This window comes from Osmerus mordax, chromosome 24 (assembly GCF_038355195.1).
Source record: "Osmerus mordax isolate fOsmMor3 chromosome 24, fOsmMor3.pri, whole genome shotgun sequence".
Lineage (NCBI taxonomy): Eukaryota > Metazoa > Chordata > Actinopteri > Osmeriformes > Osmeridae > Osmerus > Osmerus mordax.
This window is the reverse complement of record NC_090073.1, coordinates 10,310,364-10,328,893: the sequence shown is the minus strand read 5'-3', so window position 1 is coordinate 10,328,893 and position 18,530 is coordinate 10,310,364. Positions and strand designations below refer to the sequence as shown.

The window sequence follows — 18,530 nt, the reverse complement described above, 5'->3', positions numbered from 1 at the left end:
ATATTTGTTTTCATGTAGCCTACTCTGCACTTATGAAACTGAATATGGGTCCTACAACCTGTCATTCATGAATGTGTACATGATGGGAGAGGCAGATGGAACCCATCATGGTCTGACATAAATAATAATATAATTAAAGGACCGTTTGTTGATTCCAAACTGTCTATGAATCGTGTCCTCGTGACGCGCCTCTTCCTCTTTCCTATCCTCTTATAGCGGTGGTGGTTTCACTTTAAGACTGGTAATAGCTCTAACCCTTGCTCGAAATCGCCATTGTTGGTTTCAACCGAGTGATGAGTAGCGGAGACAGGGTCTTCCGGTGTAAAGCAGGCTCTCTTTATGAAATACATGATCGAGGTGTGGAACTGCCAACTACCGGAGCACGTTACCACAATCCATTGTTTTCCGAAATGATTGCCTGTAAAAACTGAAACGACACGGTGCGTCGGACACACCTGGAATTTTACCAAAGCAGTCTCAACACGCTCGATTAAGACAACAGTCTCTGGAGTACATTATTCCTTTTGAGGGATATTATTTTGCTGTTATTATAAGAAAAAGCCATTCCAGTGGGTTTTATTTCATGGGGATGTGTTCAAGGCAAGAGAGAATACAAAAAGACGTCGACCTCGTAATTCAAAGGTGCAAGGCAGAGAAAGACTGCCTTTTCTTTGGTGAGTTTATCTTTAGTGATGTTTTCCTTACCGGTGGGGTAAACGTATGTGTAGCCTATCCAATGGAACACATTATAAAACATTGTTTATAAATTAAATAAAAACTGCAGAAGTGTGAACCTGCAATATGATATCCCAAAGAACATCCTTCTGTAATCCCAGAAGGTGGGCTTTTGTATTTGGAAATTGGCTAACCCTAAATATTCCTATACTCTATGCTTTCAGGTACTCGGACCTTGGTGGAATAGAGCAGAAAATATAACATTAATATGCTTGTCATGCTGACAGTAGGCTTTCATTCGTCCACATTCGCGGTTTAGCTCATCTAGTCTGTAACGGGTAGTCTACGCCAACCAACAAATTCCAATTCGAAATCACCAAACATAGTTCAGACTGACATGCTTCTGTAAATATATAAACACATTTTCCAATTTACATCTTTTGTCAGTGGAAACCCCTAGCCTATATGATGTTGCCATGGAAACTGCACTTGTTGAAAGGGACTTATCTTGTGGTCCTTATTGCCGTGCCCCTTTACTAAAACCGCCCGATTGATTCTAGTTACTAACTAATCCACATTTTCCTTTCATTTCAGATTTTAGATACACAGACGCCACGTTCACATTCACTTATTCCAAAGGATCCAAAAGGTAAATCCTCTCAATGATTTGTTACAATTATGTCATTTTGAGGTTCTTCAACATCCAGGGCCGAACCACACTGGCAGGTGTGATGGTCTCTACCTCCAGACTAAAGTAATACTAAGCCTCAGGCTGAATAATGTACTTTGACCTGGAGAGAAAAAAGGCTCACGTTGTTCATCAAGGTTAATACCACGGTATGATTCATATGGGCTGCATGATAACCAGGCCTAGTTGCTGGTGATCAAAGAGCCGTAATACAGTAGAATGCTTGTGTATTCAGTGGAAGCCCCATCACCACATGGCACAAAGTAGTGCCCTGGTCTCCTCTGCATCAGGCAGGCCATCATCATGATAAATATGTTAATTCTAAATGAGGTGTTAAGCAAGTGCACCCATTGCTCACTAGACTCTGTGCCGGTCCCAGATAAGTAATTCCACTGAACAAGATTTACTAGACATAATCCAGTGCAGAATAATGGATGACACTGTATTTTTAAGAGACTGGAAGTCTAGACTACAAGTAGTCTGCCAAGTCATTTCCATACCCAGAAGTTGGGCATAAATGGCTGCCGTGTCGATGGTTGGCTCTGACCATTACCATTACATGTGTAGCCATGCACACAGTCAGGCGTGAGCCAACAGGAAGTCTGACTGTGGTTGTTCACTTATCTTTCCACCAGCCTGCAATATAACACCTGAAAAATGATCCTGACTAAATGATCAAATTACCTTCTAGAATGCTCCCCCCTGTTCAGTCTTGAATAAACATACAATTAATTTGGAAACGGGATTTACGAGTCACTATCAGCTTCATACACCACAAACATGTTGACTTTTCATGGAATAGAGACTTAATTATAATTGTATGTATGCAAGGATCTACATTTTGTTTGACGGTGCTCCCCTGAATTTAGCGTTATGTAAACATTGTCTGATCGGGCGTGAATATGCCTCTTCTCAGGTAATGTCATGAAGCTCTCACAAAACCAAACCCACGTTATCATTAGCCCCAGTCTCTGCTTAGAGCCAGCTTTGGTAGCTCTTTATTTTTGAGTGAGGTCAGTCAAGTCTGAAATCTAACATCAGCCGTGTCTTACAGGAACGTGATGTGACTTCTCAGCCTGACATAATTTTTGCTTCCCATGTCGGAGACACCGGCCAGCCGTTAGACTTGATTATTTTCAGCATCATTAATGTGCCATTGCATCCAAGAGACACAGAATGTCCCAAGTGCCACATGATCATATTTGGCCAACAAGGTATTGCACGCTCATATTGTTCAGAACGCCAACTGCCAACTTGACGCCAGGCGCACATGAAAGGAGGGGCTGAGTTCAATCTTGTTGAGTCATTTTGTTTCATGTGAGTCTAGATTCAGGAGAAGGTAGAAGCTGTACCTAGCAATGCCCTGGAGGAAAAGAGAGTTGGATTTCCTCAGCTTAGTTTAAAGAGCCTAGCTCTTCCCCCAGCTGAACACACCCATTGCCAATGAAATATGCTCTCTTTTCATCTCACATATCCGATTTATAAAATATATTTTTTGTTAAGGCCTTTCCGAAGCAAAAAAACATTCCAAGGCTTTTGACTTGAGTCAAGACAATAGAAGACAATTACCCCATTCATTTAAATGCCTCCATTAATTCAAATGTTTTTAAATAAAGATTTTAGAATTTTATCCTAGCTGAATGCCGAAACACTAATATATACTTTTAATAAATAAAGTATTTCATTCGAGAAGTTTGAATTGTCAGATGTGCAGAGAATCAGAAGACACAGTACACAAGGAACTGACAGAAAGGTACTAAAGTCAATAAAAAGTCACACTGAGCAGATCACAACAGTCTGTGTTGAAACATTACAAGCAAATTGTTCCTGAGTTCTTAAATCGATAACTGGAATGAGCACAGAGTGACAAGTGTCACTAGTAGAGAAAGAGCCCAGGTGCTGCTAAGAGAGTTCTAGGGTGTTGGAAAAAGGAAGCTGGTAATTTCCTGTTCACACACACATACACACACACACACACACAAACACACACAAAAACACTGTTGCTGATGAAAAAGCATTCTTTCATTTTATTCTTTGAAAGAAATGAAAATCCCAAGATACTTTTTATGGATAAATGTAAAGTTGGGGACATTCCAATGCGTTGACCCATTTTGTGGTGACATTTAGACAACAGATGTGTGACACTCAATGGATGGCAGCTTCTGTGGTAGTGTACCCCAGTACGTCCTTCTGTGTTAGTGTACCCCAGTACGTCCTTCTGTGTTAGTGTACCCCAGTACGTCCTTCTGTGTTAGTGTACCCCAGTACGTCCTTCTGTGTTAGTGTACCCCAGTACGTCCTTCTGTGTTAGTGTACCCCAGTACGTCCTTCTGTGTTAGTGTACCCCAGTACGTCCTTCTGTGTTAGTGTACCCCAGTATGTCCTTCTGTGGTAGTGTACCCCAGTACGTCCTTCTGTGTTAGTGTACCCCAGTACGTCCTTCTGTGTTAGTGTACCCCAGTACGTCCTTCTGTGTTAGTGTAACACAGTATGTCCTTCTTATGGCATCTTCACATTTCCACTTTGTATTCAAGCAGTCTTACGCCAAAAGATTGTACTATAATTCTTTAAAAAACGATATTTCAATAATAAGGAATTGATATTAAGTTTAATTGTAAAACTCCATTTAATTGAATGTGGGTATTTCCCTGTATCCGTGTATGTTTGGTGAACTCAGGTGGTTGTGGAGTTTGACGGGAAGGTCAAGGGAAGTTGCTGGGCTCGCCTCCCACCAGGTGATTTCTCTCCAAGCTGATCCTGAATTGATTTGTTGTCTCTCTAAGAGGCGTAGCTGGGATCTGAGGAGATGAAACACGCTCTCGAGGTTGGATTGCAGGACACACACACACACACAGAGATACCTCCTCTGTGCCCGATTGATTGTACCTGATCCTCACCCATCCTCCTTTGAGACAGACCTACTTCCTGCTTTTTGAGCATAGGCGTCATCATAACGGTGCAGTTAAAAATTATACCTTTTATTGTGCTATATTTGTCATTGTGGATAACGTCACTTATATTTTTGTTGGCAAAATGTCTTGCAGTTGGAAAATAAGAAATTAAATTAGAAGTCAGTAAATCACTAAGTCTTGTTGTCAGAACAAAATAGCCAGACACTCAGTGTCTGTAGAATGCTAATGTTATTATCATAATGTATTACATCAATAAGAATATCAATATTAATAGACATGAATCAAAGCAAAAAAAAACGAAAAACAAATACTCTGTTTTTGTTATGTAATATACAAACATAATATGTTTTGGCTTCCAACTCACCACTTGACAAGATCCAGTAAATATCTTAGGTTTAGCCGAGCCATTACTCTTCAGAGGCGTCGAGGGCTTGTCTGTGTATCTTGTTGGACTCGGGGAGTTCAAGGAAAAGGAAACTGCAGTACACTGTGTCTAAATAAAGTAATCTTTAAACTCACTGCTTTTTTAGAAAAGTTTAAAACCACTACTTGACATGCCTCTCATGAATTACTGTAGGTTTCAGATGGTAAACATTGGGAGAGTTATTCAAAAGCTGTACAGTGAAGTCGAGTTTTCGTTTATCGGAAATACTCCGCATAAGTTCATACTTTGGCACCCTGACAAGGTGACTTTGCCTTTGTTCTAAATACGTTTGCATGAAATTATTCAACTTAGCATGTCAAAGTTATGGGAGAGGAAACCTTCATATTGTTTTATGGCCACGCAGAAGTACATTTCTAAAGGCTTCACACAGCCAGTTCTCTTCCAGCAGGCCTGTGTGTCCTCAGCTCCACCCCTGTGCAGCCCGGACCTCTGCGCTTGTGGAGCATATTTCATCAGTGGATTAAGGCGACTTCACTGCAAAGTCATTTCTTCTAATCTAATTTCAGCACTTCAGGTCGAGTTTGTGATTACCAGCAATCAACAAGGGCAGGCACTTCATGCTCAAATGGACTCTGGTGTCTTTCTGACTCCTAACAAACTCCCACAACGCTGGGCTGCTCTGTACCTAAGACGAGGAATGTCTTGTTTGGGTGTGCAGGGGGAGTGAGTGTGTGTGTGGGGGAGAGACTAGTTCCCAGGCCACAGCTGTGTGTAAGATGTTTGAGGTTTCTATTTTCTGTTCTAGAGGGTTTTTTTCCTTGCTGTCTCATAAAGATCACTTCCTGTTTTGAGCGTCTTCGGGGAGGCAGAGAGGTCCGTACACACTGTTTTGCTGCGTGTGGAGAAGAGTGCGAGAGTAGGTCAGACAGCCGTGATTAGGTCGAGGCCTTGGGAACACCTGCCTTAATGACCAGCCGTAGCAGGAAACTTGTCAGCAGACAGTCGGATGTGCAGGTGGTGGAAAAACGTAATCCAATTTGTGACAGATTGTGCTTCAGCACACTGAGCACAGACATAAACACGGTGGTGTCCAGGTTTGACTTCAGGTGGTATTGACAGACCTCACCTGGGTGTTTTGACTGCGTGTGCAGCTAGTTTTGTAAGGACTAAAATGGCAGCTGTCTCAACTACATCCAAATAATAACCCAAAACACACAGTGACTGACAGGAATGCTTAATGATGAAACCGTGGCAGCATTATCTGTGTGAATTCAAGTGCTGACATTCAGTTCGGAGGAATCTGAGATAAATGTTAAGGCGGTCTATTTCAAATCAAGATTGTGTTGCTTAACAAATGTGTAAGGCATACATCTTTGGGAATGATAACTTTAGTCTTATTCTATACGAGTGAACAACCTCCATAGCTCCATTCCCTGGTTGTCTTTTTCAAGATCGACTGTCGTGAATCAATGTGGACGTAACCAGACCCAGGCTTTCTTCAGTGACAGTTGTTTTATCTCACATTCGATATGGAAGTTGTTGCCTTGAAATCCTTTTAAATGATTAGGTCACAATGGGATTCTGACAGTAAATCTCTGCCATCTAAAAGCAGCATGAGTCTGAAACATGAAAGAGCCTCATCAGGCCTCACTGTTGTTGAGAGGCGGAACGGAAAGGGGAACCCGTAACCAAGCAGGTGTTCCCCTCTTTTCACAAACAGCTCATCACCCAGGCCTGCTAGGTATGCTGTAAAGACCTAGCACGTCCACCAGATATCTGGAACAGGAAGAGGCCAGTCTGCCTGAGAATGAATTACTTGTCACTTTGTACAGAGGTGTGGAGTCGGAAGTATTTGTTTACTTTATGCATGCAACAGAGTATCTCGCTACGCTATGGTCTGAGGCACATAAGAGCACCATGCTGCAGCTTAATATGACGTCTTCTGCGTCCTCACTATCGTACCTCTGCTGGGCAACTCATTTGGAGCCGAGTTGATTTCTAGAACTGGCTCTTACAAGAACATTAGTCACTTTTTCACATCGACCGAATATTGCTGCTAAACTGCGGGCGTGCACGGGGTCTAAATGGGTCAGCCTCTGTTCACAGACTTTCTAGTTAGGTGGATTAAACCCATCATGCCCTGCAGTGGGTATAAACAGGAAATGCAACACTATACAGGTCTTGTTTAAGACACTTGAAACTTCCTTTTTGTGACTGCGTGGACAAGGCTTGCCTCATCTTAAAGCAGTATAACTGCAATGTCACAACACAAACAAGTATCAAAAGAATAAGAAGGTTTGGCCAGGTTAAAGAGCTCTCAGTTCTTGGTTTAGACACTTCTAAAGTGCAACAGTCCTGCTTGGGTGACAAATGAGCCTTTGTATGAATGACGACAACATGGTAATTACATAGGTTTGTTTAAACAGGTCTGGCTTAAACCCACTTAAAACTGGCAGGCTGAAACACTGGTTCTGGGTGTGAAATGGGTATAATTATACCTCGTCTTATGAATGGAGATCTGTGATAAAGACCACAAGCAGTTATCCCACACGAGAGCTCCAGAACTGCAAATGCCTTTAAATTGTGAGAAAAGGATTCGATTTTCCTTACATGTTATATTTTAATGACCACTCAACACATATTTAATAACCAAGTGCCAAGAGTGTGAACGTGAGCCAGACAAAAAGCACCTGTACAGTTTATACTGCTCTGCTTTTACCGAGGGGGACTGACACCTCAAAGTGCTGATGGTAAAAAAAACAAAAGCAGCTTTTAGTGTTCAGGTTTGAAGCTGTCTCAGCACAGCTGCAGTCAAAGGGGGCTCTACACCTGTTAGTCAGCAATCTTTGACCCAAGTTCTGCTTACATCAAACTATTTCCACTTCGTTTGTGATGATCGCTTAATATCATATTTACACTGAATCACATCAGTGGCTCCATTAACATTTTACCGCAGGTGGCAAAAGCACACTCACCATAGCACTTATAACACAATTTATGTGAAAGGTGAGTCTTAAGCTTTTTTTAAGAAGCAAAAATGAATTTAAGATTTTATCTAATATAAATATCAATAGGAATGTTAGGCTTATATGATAAGAGGAAGTCCAAAAACCAAAATATACAAGTTTGTGTCTGAAAACCGTTCATTGGCAGAGATCCCTAAACAATTTAAATGTAAATTATTTAAATGTATTGATTAAATAATTCACTGAGCTTGGAAATTATACCAAGGGTTTTAATACTCCTATAGGGCTTTGTTTGAACACACCACACCAATTTAACATCTGTTGCAGTTCATCCCAAGTCTCCCTATAGTACACAACAAGCCCATCGCCGTTAAAACGTTCCACGGCCTAAACAACCTGCATGTTGCTCTCCCTCTCTCTTTTGTGGAGTGTATCCGTTCCTCCGACCCTCTCTCTCTCCCTTCCTCCAATCCTCTCTGCTTCTCCAGGGCCTCATTTACTGGAAGTTAGCTTGAGCCAACAATATGCTTGATTGGCTTTGAAATGGCATGTTCAAGATAAACACCTGCTCTCAAGATTATTCACACACCATAACTTGATATTTACCGGTTCACAAGCTGGCGTAAAGTGGTCTTTCCCCAGCCCTCCCTGACCTGCTGTTATACAGCCCATATATGACATCGAAAGATTTACATTTATACACATAAAAGTCATAGCTTCCTAAAAGAATTGTCAAGGAGAAACACTGCTCATACTGTGGACTGCTGTCCCAACAGAAGTACCTCCCAGTACTGCTGTTGGGATCTCACTGGGAAGACTGGAACTAGTTTCTAATGCGGAGGCCAGGTCGACACATTATTCAGTTTCGCCTCAACTCAAGCTGATCGAGGCTGATTAATTCAAAGTGTTCCCTCAGACTGACGCTGTGCTCCTCTCTCTGCTCCTCTCTCTTCCCAGAGGCTCGTACTCGGTTCACGTGTCTGATGATTACCCAGGTAAGGATGCTCTCAGTCTTTGGATGTATGGGGACCAATCACTGCATGGAGTTTCTAATGACTTACTGTGCATAGCCCACTGTATAGCTGTGCATGATCTATGGTGTTGTGATAAGCCCCCATTAAGAACCCAAACTCATTTGAATCTACTATAGTAGAAGTAGGTTTTTTGGCTGGTAGTGTAACCTTATAACCATACTACCCCTTTGCATCAGTATTTATTTATTTAGTTCATTTGAGAAGACATCTTGGGCTTTCTAATAATGTCAAAACTGTAAACGTGACAATAAACTAATGACTATAATATTATTTTAAATGACCATTTATGACTATATAGTGTTTGTGATCAGGTACATAGTGTAGGCTACAGGAATACCACCACTTGGTAGAGAGACACATTAGACTTTCACATGCGAGAAAATGGTAACGAGGACAAACTGATGGGCCTGAACAGATCATTTTTATGAGGGAGCACATGTTCCGATAATAGCATCATAAAAAGAGCCAATAACCACCAGACATATGCCGCATAATCTTAATTAAGAAAAGCAAAACTGTTTCTGTTTTGTTTAGTCCATTTCCGGTATTCGCAATATATCAACAGAAAGAGTGGTCTAACTTCATGACACGGTCCTCCTCTTAGATAGTAAAGTTTCACCTGTGCCACAGAACATTAAATGAGTGGACTGACACTACTGGAGGCCAGCGACATTCACATTTAAGTGTGGCAGCGACTAGCCAGTGCACTGGTCGCATTATGCTGTCGTCTCGACAAAATCACAGTATAGTTTCAGCATGACAGCCCAGCACAAGTCATTCATTAGAACTTAATTCACTCAATGAGCTATAACTACAGCGACAAGAAAAACGCTTAAAAGTTAGGCTGTTACGCAGCGGAATTTAATAACCGTGGAAGATTACTCACGGCTCCTGGATTTTGGGAAAGGCAAATATACTCAAAGATACTCAGTACGAACGGTTTTCCGTTTTAAAAGAACGTTTAGTGGCGTTGCAATGTAGCCTGCTACTGGTCTATACGTTTATAAAATATAATCAACTTTTCAATTGGAATATTTTCCAATTGTTATGCACTGACGTCCCATATTAGCATGTTTAATAGACAAAACAGCCTTGCCAAAGACAAGGACACCCAATAAACAGTAGTTTATAGTAGTTTACAGTAGTTAGAAGTATGTTCATCTCAATTTAATCTCATCATGCGCAACTGTTGCTTTATGGATTACAAACTGCGTCACTCAACAACAACAAAAAAGTTAAGCAGAAGAAACTATAAATGAGGATATTATCTTAGAATCATCAGTCAATTTCAGGAGATCAACTGACATTCACTTTGTTCACTGAGTTTTTGAAGATTTTTAAAAGAAATATCAATACTTACTGAATGAACTTGGTGGAGGGCAGTTAGCATGTTTGCATATCATGTTTGCATAGCATATCAAGGATGAGTCAGACGTCTTCACAGATGTGATGTCTAACCAGCCTAGTGAGGGGGAGAGATCCAAAGTCATGTAACAGGGCAGCAATCAAAAGTAACCAGGAAAATTTATCTTTACCAAAAAACAAACAACACCAAAAGACAGTTAAACCTCAACACTTTACTAATGTCAGCCAGACAGGAACACACCTCAACACAGGTTGATCAAATAACCAATTAACTACATCAACCAATCAGGATCACACAGCCTAAACAAGGCCTGATCCTGGCCAGCCTGTAGTGAGGGAGACACCAGGAACATAGACACAGAGGGATGTCCTTTGTGGAGGTTGACTATATCATTCATAGGAGGATAAGCAGCTGGCAGATCGACAATGACACCCTATTATTACCGCAAAATTGCTGCCAATCTGAATAATGTATTTCTCTCATGCAAGCAGATGGAAATTGCTGAAAGCATTATTGTTTTCTGGCTGTGTTTAGACAGTACTGTATGCTTAACTGCAATAAAACTGAGTTTGTTTGCAGATAACTGGAAATGATTCCTGTTTTTATACCGTTTTGATACCTATTCATTCTTTTTTATCCACATTTAGACAACACATATGTGTCAAACTCTGAGAATGATGATGAAGTCTTGGTCACCAGAGATCCAATCCCTGTCATTTTTCATAGAATTGCAACAGGTAAGATTCTACTGAAGCATTCCAAAGTCAGAATGTATTCTGTGTGAATGTGAACCGTTGGGAACTAACAATGTAAGTGTTCTTACTCTTACTAAACAACCCTATATACAACAAACTACAACTGACAAAACTGTAAACAAAATCCGCATATTCATCATCCTGGCTTTTACCTGCATAGTCATAGTGCGTGTTTGAAGAAGCTGACATAATTTGCCTGGAGGTATTCTTGCTAATGAGACATTTTTGTGCACAAACTTCCACTATGACAGTTTTGTGGAGAGAGTCTAAGCACTGACTAGTCTGTAAACAATATTATTAATACGCCACTGCTTCAGAGCAGAGCAGATTAATGTCAACGCTTCGACTCAATTGAAAAATTGCTTTTCTACTTTCCCTGCCTAAAATATCTTAGGCCTAAATGAATAAGGCACATATTCCAATACCTACTGACTAACCCATTTGAATGTGTTGCTTCCCCATCTTCTGTGACCAGAGATTAGGATCAATAATGATGCCAGCAGCTGCCTATCAATCAAACCTAAACTTCAGATCGACAAAAACCAGGTAAGACTGAAGGCACTGCGGCCTGTTTACGATGCAGGCAGAGCAGCAATAACCAGCACGCTCACAACACAAGGTCGGAGGGTCCAACTAACTAGATGCCAAATGCTTTGCTTTACAGTGTGTTGTAGTTTGACTGCACTGGCACAGATTAGCTATTTTGAGTGTCGTTGTGTGGTTATCGACCGAGTACTGCAGTATAATGTAATATCTTTAATTATTTAGTGCCAATATGCCGTAGAGGAGGATTCTGAGGGGGACAACGATTCGGAGGAGTTCTACTATGGGGGTCAGGTAAGAGCCAAAATTAATCCTCAAGAACTTTTATAACTTCGTCAAAGCTTTATGTTGCGTAGTTCTTGTGATCTAGAAAAGTAGTTGACATAGTTCCTGTGTCCTGAAACTTTTGTGACACCGTTTTTCAGAAACGAGTGATCTGTATTAATCGGCACCTTTCAATGTCACGCACGGACAAATGCCTACCTCTGTTTTTGCTTTTTTGAAAGAGGTGGCAGTTACGCCCCCAAAAAACAAAATGGCTTCCACAGAGCAGTCTTACCTAAGCGTACCAACTTTTGATTTCACGGCAGATTTCCCAGAAGTCGTCACAAAGCTCATCATGTGTGAAGCACCTATATTTCAGCTCAAAGTACCCCCTCCTGCCTTCCTCTGGGACTTTTCCATCACCGAAACGAACGGACCCACGAGAGACTGTTCTCTCAGTGAACCACACTGGCTGTTTAGCTAAAGCCATTAGCGCCAGTCCAGAGGGTGAACTTGGTTCGCACTCTTTGACGGAGATGGAGTTGAGAGTCAGTGTGAGTGATCGGTGCCTCGCAGCGTGGATTAGGATGCGTAGTCTGGCTACGAGCCTGGTGGTGAACGGGCCCCTGTTGCACAGTTAGTCACAGTAATGTTCTCATTTACTGGTGACACGTATTGTACCCTGTTGAGCTGGCGTGTCGATGCAGAATGCCTCCGTTGGGCCCATTTATTATGCTCTAATATGATAAATCCTTTCTGCACACCAACCTTGAACAGTCTTAAAGAACTGGATATGGAGTTTACAGGAGAAGCGATAAACTGTGCTCTCATAACTACTTATGGCTTAATGTGCATCGTGTAACAGGACAGTATAACATCATCTATTAACAGCTGAGTCATAGTAAAATAAATGATTAATACTTAACTTTCATGACTTCATACACCAAAGATTTGTTTATTTTCTATACCTGTGGCGGCCAGAGATTGCCCCAACCATGAAGCGCACTATTAATAAAATGCAATATTGATATTAATACACGTCTGTTTTCCCACTTGGATTCCCTATGTTTACAGTATTGAAACAGTTTTTGATGTTTACTTGTAGTCCAGGTGGGCCTACACTATGTGAGATCTGTTTTCTTTACAGAAACAATGCTTTCTTTTGTCTTTTAAGAGAATGTTTTTCATCTACTGTAGAGAAACCTGCTATTGTCCTATTTGTCCAGACAGCTGCAGAGTGAATAGCTGCCATTATATTCACAAAATAACAATGTTAAATTCCATTTTATCACTTCTCTGAAATTGGACCGGCCACTGAAACCAAATCTGCTTGTTTTTGGACGAGGGTTTAGTTATTTCCAGGCCCTGGCCACGCCCCTGGCCACGCCCCTGCTCCAGGCCTTTAGCTCTCTTTCTGAAGCCGTCTGTTAGACTCTGATCAAAGCGAGAGAGAAACACGTGTCGGGATGTCTGCTTTACCCCACCCCCACAAGAGGCCCGGGCTGTTGTGATGAGCCGCTGTGTCCGTCAGTCAGCTGACTCTGAATTCTGCTCCTGATAGGTGAACTACGATGGCGAGCTCCACAAACACCCCCAGCTGGAGGCGGACCTGGCAGCGGTGCGCGAGATGTACGGGCACCACGCGGTGTCTCTCAGGTAGGCCTCTCACCTGACCCCTCTCCAACCCCCTGCGGAGTGTCTCTCAGGTAGGCCTCTCACCTGACCCCTCTCCACCCCCTGCGGAGTGTCTCTCAGGTAGGCCTCTCACCTGACCCCTCTCCACCCCCTGCGGAGTGTCTCTCAGGTAGGCCTCTCACCTGACCCCTGTCCTCCACCCCCTGCTGAGTGTCTCTCAGGTAGGCCTCTCACCTGACCCCTCTCCACCCCCTGCGGAGTGTCTCTCAAGTAGGACCCACAAACAACCTGCTGTCTCCTCCCTCTCACCTGACAACCCTCCTCCACCCTCCCCCTTCTGGTTCTTTTGTACTGTACTCAGCCTGTGCAGATCTCCAGTCCCAACAGCACCACCTTCCCCAGGTGACTCTGACAGCCCCGTGCTGACTGAAGGCCCTGGCCTCAGGCCTTGTGTGTTTGGGACAGCTCCCTGAGGCCTGTGACCCAACACGCTAACCTGCTCTCCAGCCCTTCAGCGTGGCAGCTAGCCGCTAGCTAACTCTGCCACCAGCTGGATATCTGTTACTGGAGATTGATGAGTAGGTTGTTCCAGGGCCCCACACCCTCTCCCTCTCTGCCTGCTCTCAGCTCCTCTGACGGGGTTGATTTACGGGGTTGGGGACATGGAGCCCCTCCCACTACAAACACAAACACAGCACTTGCACAGGCCTGAACATGCCTGTTTGTCTGTTGTAAACAATGGACATTGTACAATTCTCACTAGCTTGCCAGACTCTGTTTAAACAAGCACAAGTCTGCTGTTTCTTGCTCACAATCGTGTGTTGTCGGACAGACATACACAACCTCACTCAGCCTGCTGTGGACGAGTCCTCCAAGGTCAGGGTGGTGTTGTCGTCACGGTGTCAGTCAGCAGGGCCTGTCAGAGCGATGACAGGTTAAGCCCTCGGGTTACCACAGTCACCCCCAGGTTACCTGGTCGCCTCCTGGCCTCCTAATCTGTCATCAGCCAGCAGAGGCTCTGCAAACCCTCCAATCAGCTGCCCCCGGCTGTGCGAACCCTCCAATCACCTGCCCCCGGCGGTGCGAACCCTCCAATCAGCTGCCCCCGGCCCCTGGGGGAGGGGGGGAAAGGGAGAACATGAGGACCAAAAGAGAGAGGTGGGAGTGAAGGACAACGGTGGTGGGACACAGTGTGTGTGGTGTGTGTGTGTGGTGTGAGTGTGTGGTGTGTGTGTGTGGTGTGTGTTTGTGGTGTGTGTTTGTGGTGTGTGTTTGTGGTGTTTGTTTGTGGTGTGTGTTTGTGGCCTAAGTGTCCTTAGGGAGTATTTGTAGGCGGGAGGGAATGACCTAGTCTTTATTTTGTATTCTGAGTAGCACGTTTAACTAATGCAACTTGGTTGGCACTAGATTAATGAGACGATAAATATTGAGGAAATTCGTGATATAATGTTGGCTCCAATCAACCCTTGAATTTTGAACTCTTGTGCACCCAGAGATATGGCGAAACGTTGAAGTTTCAATGCCATTCGGTCATTCTTGGAAATGTAAATTGTGAAAGTTTTAAACGTCAGTTGGCATCTTGGCCAACAATTTCTCATCCGGCTTGACTTGTCAGAGCATACTGCTGTGCCTGACGACCTGACGGCTGTGCCTGACGACCAGACGGCTGTGCCTGACGACCAGACTGAGGAAGATGCAGAGCCTGCACATTTCCCACAGCGGCAAAACAAATTCTATTAAGTGCTCAGAACACAGGGTTGAGTATAAAGACAGCTCTTTGGGAAGGAACACCCCCCCCCCATCACTTGTCCTCTGTAAGACCTTGCGTAGACTGAAGGGAGCCCCCCCCTCCTCCCTCCCAGATCCGAGGACAAAACAACTTCCTGGGTTCGAAGAGCAGTACTGTGAACCTCTACATTTTTACGAGTTGGAAATAACTTTTACTGCAACGTGTGCAGAGTTGTTAAAGCTAAAGTGTGGGTAGAACAAAGTCTAGTGCTCCCCGAGCGTTCTCAATAGCGTTCCCTGAAGGGAAGGGCGAGGTGTAAGCTGAGTCTGAAGGTTTTCAACCAGGGGTTCTGAGATGGGAGCTTGTCCACACTTTGCCATTGTCAAGTCAGTGTCAAATGACGTTGTGTCCTTGGGCAAGCCACTTCACCCTACTTGCCTCGGGGGGAATGTCCCTGTACTTACTGTAAGTCGCTCTGAGCGACTGCTAAATGACTAAATGTAAATGTAAGTGAAGAGGTGAGAATAAGAAAAGTGACCCCGTGTTTACAGCAGGTTCAACTGGTCGGTGGCATCTCCAGTCTGTGAGCGACTACAGGAGAGGAGTCTCCTTCAGCTCCTTTAGGAGAATAAAACTCAGACTCGACACAGACTCTAAAATCAAGTCAAGAACGCTGAGGTGACTCTGAAGGTGAACCAGTGTTCCTCAGAGGGGTGTCTCGGGGTCGGAAACCTGTGAAACGTGTCTCCTAGGAGGGATTCATCCCCTTACCAGGGCGTGCTGCACATCCCAGCCTCTGCCGTCGTCAACGTGGCACTGTGATGTGTAACCATGGTGACAGTTGCCCTCAGGCATGGCAACAAAGTGGTCTTTGTGATCTTATGAAACATGACGGTATGGAGGGAACCTTTGGCGCACAGCGCTGATGATGAAATGGAACTCTGCATGTTGAAACACACTCTCACACACGCAGTTACTGGTTTCAGATTATTTACTCTTTAAGGAAAGTATTTTGAATGTGTGTGTGTATTGGGAGAATGCTGACCTGGGAGAAAAGTGACATGTTTGGAGTATATATCCCACAAACAGTCCCACGGGGCAGAATCAAGGTCACGGGTTCCCTTTATGGCCACAGTAACGCACTCACTCTTTTACATTCAAATGAAAATGTGTCCATCATGTTGAGTGAATTGTCCTAAGAAGGTTGTGTGTGTGAGAGAGAGACAGAGGGAGAGAGGGTGTGGTGGTTCGACACGTTCAGCATTTCTGTGAAACAACAGGGTTTCACTTCTACTCTTACAGAGCCCGTCTCTGAAGATCCCCTCTCTCATCTATCCCCACGATACCCTGGCATCTTAATGTGCACTGTTCCCTGAATCACTAAAGGATCGGACTTTGATACCTTAAAAGATGAGATTGAAGACATGTTTGAAAGTTTGAGGCTGAGCGAGAGAGCGGTCTGTAACCGCTGGGATGATCATCTCGGGACTTTCATCTCCGCTCTGCTTGGTGTCATCTGCTGTATCAAGTCTGCCAACACCCAACCTGCTGTGTCAGCAATGTCTCTCTTCCCCCCTCTCTCCCCCTCATCTCTCTCCCCTTCTCCCCTCTCTCCTCCCTCCACTCTCTCTTTTTCTCCCTCTCTCCCCTCCCCCCCTTTCGTTAAGGGTCATTTGCACCATTTGTATTCAACATAGTCTGCAGATATTTGTCACCAAATACAGTACATGGCATAGTACTGCCTAAGCATACTAATATAATAGTTTATCATCCTGTGTTGCTCAGGCTTGAGTGATACAGGGTGTTGCGTGTTTGCCGTCGTGACAAGGGAATTTCCTCCTGAGGATCATTTACATTACATTTACATTTATTCATTTAACAGACGCTTTTATCCAAAGCGACTTCCAAGAGAGAACTTTACAAAAGAGCATAGGTCACTGATCATAACAACGAGATAGCACCAAAACATTGCGAGTGGCCAAACATGAAGCATACATTGTGAAAAGCAAATAAGTGCCAATGGGAAGAACCATAAGAGCATGTAGTTAAACAAGTTACAAATTAAACAACATGAACCTCAAAAGTGCAAGAGTGTACCAGTAGAAAAAAAAAGCAAGCAACAATAATATTAGTTAAATCAGTTACAACTAACCAACAAGAGCAACAAGTCCTTCAGTAAGAGTCATTGTGTTCCTGGAGGAAGCTAACATCAGGTCCAGCAAATCATTCCTAAGTACCGTTGTACTCCCGGAACAAGTGCATCTTAAGCCTTTTCTTGAAGGTGGGGAGACAGTCAGTGTCTCTGATGGAGGTGGGGAGTTGATTCCACCATTGTGGGGCGAGACAAGAGAAGAGCTTGGGTTGGGAGTGGGCGCTTTTGAGAGGTGGGACCACCAGACGGTTATCAGAAGAAGACCGTAGGTGGCGGGTGGGGTGTAAGGCTGGAGGAGAGACTGGATGTAGACGGGTGCAGTCCCGTTCACTGCTCGGAAGGTCAGTACCAGGATCTTGAATCTGATACGGGCCATGATGGGAAGCCAGTGGAGGGAGATGAGGAGCGGGGTAACTTGGGAGCGTCTGGGTAGATTGAAGACCAGGCGGGCCGCTGCGTTCTGAATCCTCTGGAGAGGGCGGGTTGCACATGCTGGGAGACCAGCGAGCAGCGAGTTGCAATAGTCCAACTTGGAGAGGACAAGTGCTTGGACTAGCAGCTGGGTGGAATGCTCAGACAGGTATCTCCTGATCTTCCGGATGTTGTAGAGGGTGAATCTACACGACCAGGAGACCGCAGCAATGTGGGCAGTGAGGGAGAGCTTGTCATCCATGGTAACCCCGAGGTTCCTGGCAGAGGATGAAGGGGTCACCGTCGCAGATCCCAGGGTGATTGAGAGATCGTGGGAGATGGAGGGTTTGGCTGGGATTATGAGAAGTTCTGTTTTGGCGAGGTTCAGCTGGAGGTGGTGCTCGGTCATCCAGGCGGAGATGTCTGTGAGGCAGGCCTCAATCCTAGCTGAGATCTCCGGATCAGTCGGGGGGAACGACAGGTACAGCTGCGTGTCGTCAGCATAGCAGTGGTAGGAGAAGCCATGGGAGGTGATGATTGGTCCAAGTGAGGTGGTGTACAGGGAGAAGAGGAGGGGTCTGAGGACAGAGCCCTGTGGGACACCAGTGGAGAGCTGGCGAGGGTCAAAAACTGATCATATCTGATCATCACAGTAAACACAAGTTCACACACACGCATCCACAGACAGCATTAGCATATATCGTTTACAATTAATAAGTAGGGATACTCATGCGCACACAGTCATACTAGACCAACACTGGCGTTGAGTCATGCTGTGCAACCATATCATGTCCTCGATCAGGGAGAACAGATTGCCGAGGTGTAAGAGTGCAGTGAGTATGATGATGGATGGTTCATGCTGTGTGACTCACCACACCAAGCGCCTTCAGGGTCAAGCCACGGCTCCCTGCTGGAGATGCTTCTGAGATATTAAACCCTCTGTATCGTGGATCACGTGTACGTGACTGTTTATAACGCTTACAGGATAATTCTGACATAGATTGTGTTTGTGTTC

At 44.2% G+C, this 18,530-nt stretch overlaps 1 protein-coding gene across 1 annotated transcript in view; it reads left to right on the top strand.

Moving 5' to 3' along the window:
* Positions 1 to 268: 268 nt before the first annotated feature.
* Positions 269 to 18,530, top strand: part of parp8 (poly (ADP-ribose) polymerase family, member 8) — a 28,421-nt gene continuing 10,159 nt past the window's right edge. Inside the window, exons 1-7 of the mRNA XM_067227819.1 lie at positions 269 to 674; positions 1,270 to 1,324; positions 8,584 to 8,621; positions 10,674 to 10,763; positions 11,257 to 11,327; positions 11,550 to 11,618; positions 13,150 to 13,244. Coding sequence (XP_067083920.1) covers positions 584 to 674; positions 1,270 to 1,324; positions 8,584 to 8,621; positions 10,674 to 10,763; positions 11,257 to 11,327; positions 11,550 to 11,618; positions 13,150 to 13,244 — 509 coding nt within the window. The 5' untranslated portion in view covers positions 269 to 583. The remainder of the gene's footprint in view (positions 675 to 1,269; positions 1,325 to 8,583; positions 8,622 to 10,673; positions 10,764 to 11,256; positions 11,328 to 11,549; positions 11,619 to 13,149; positions 13,245 to 18,530) is intronic.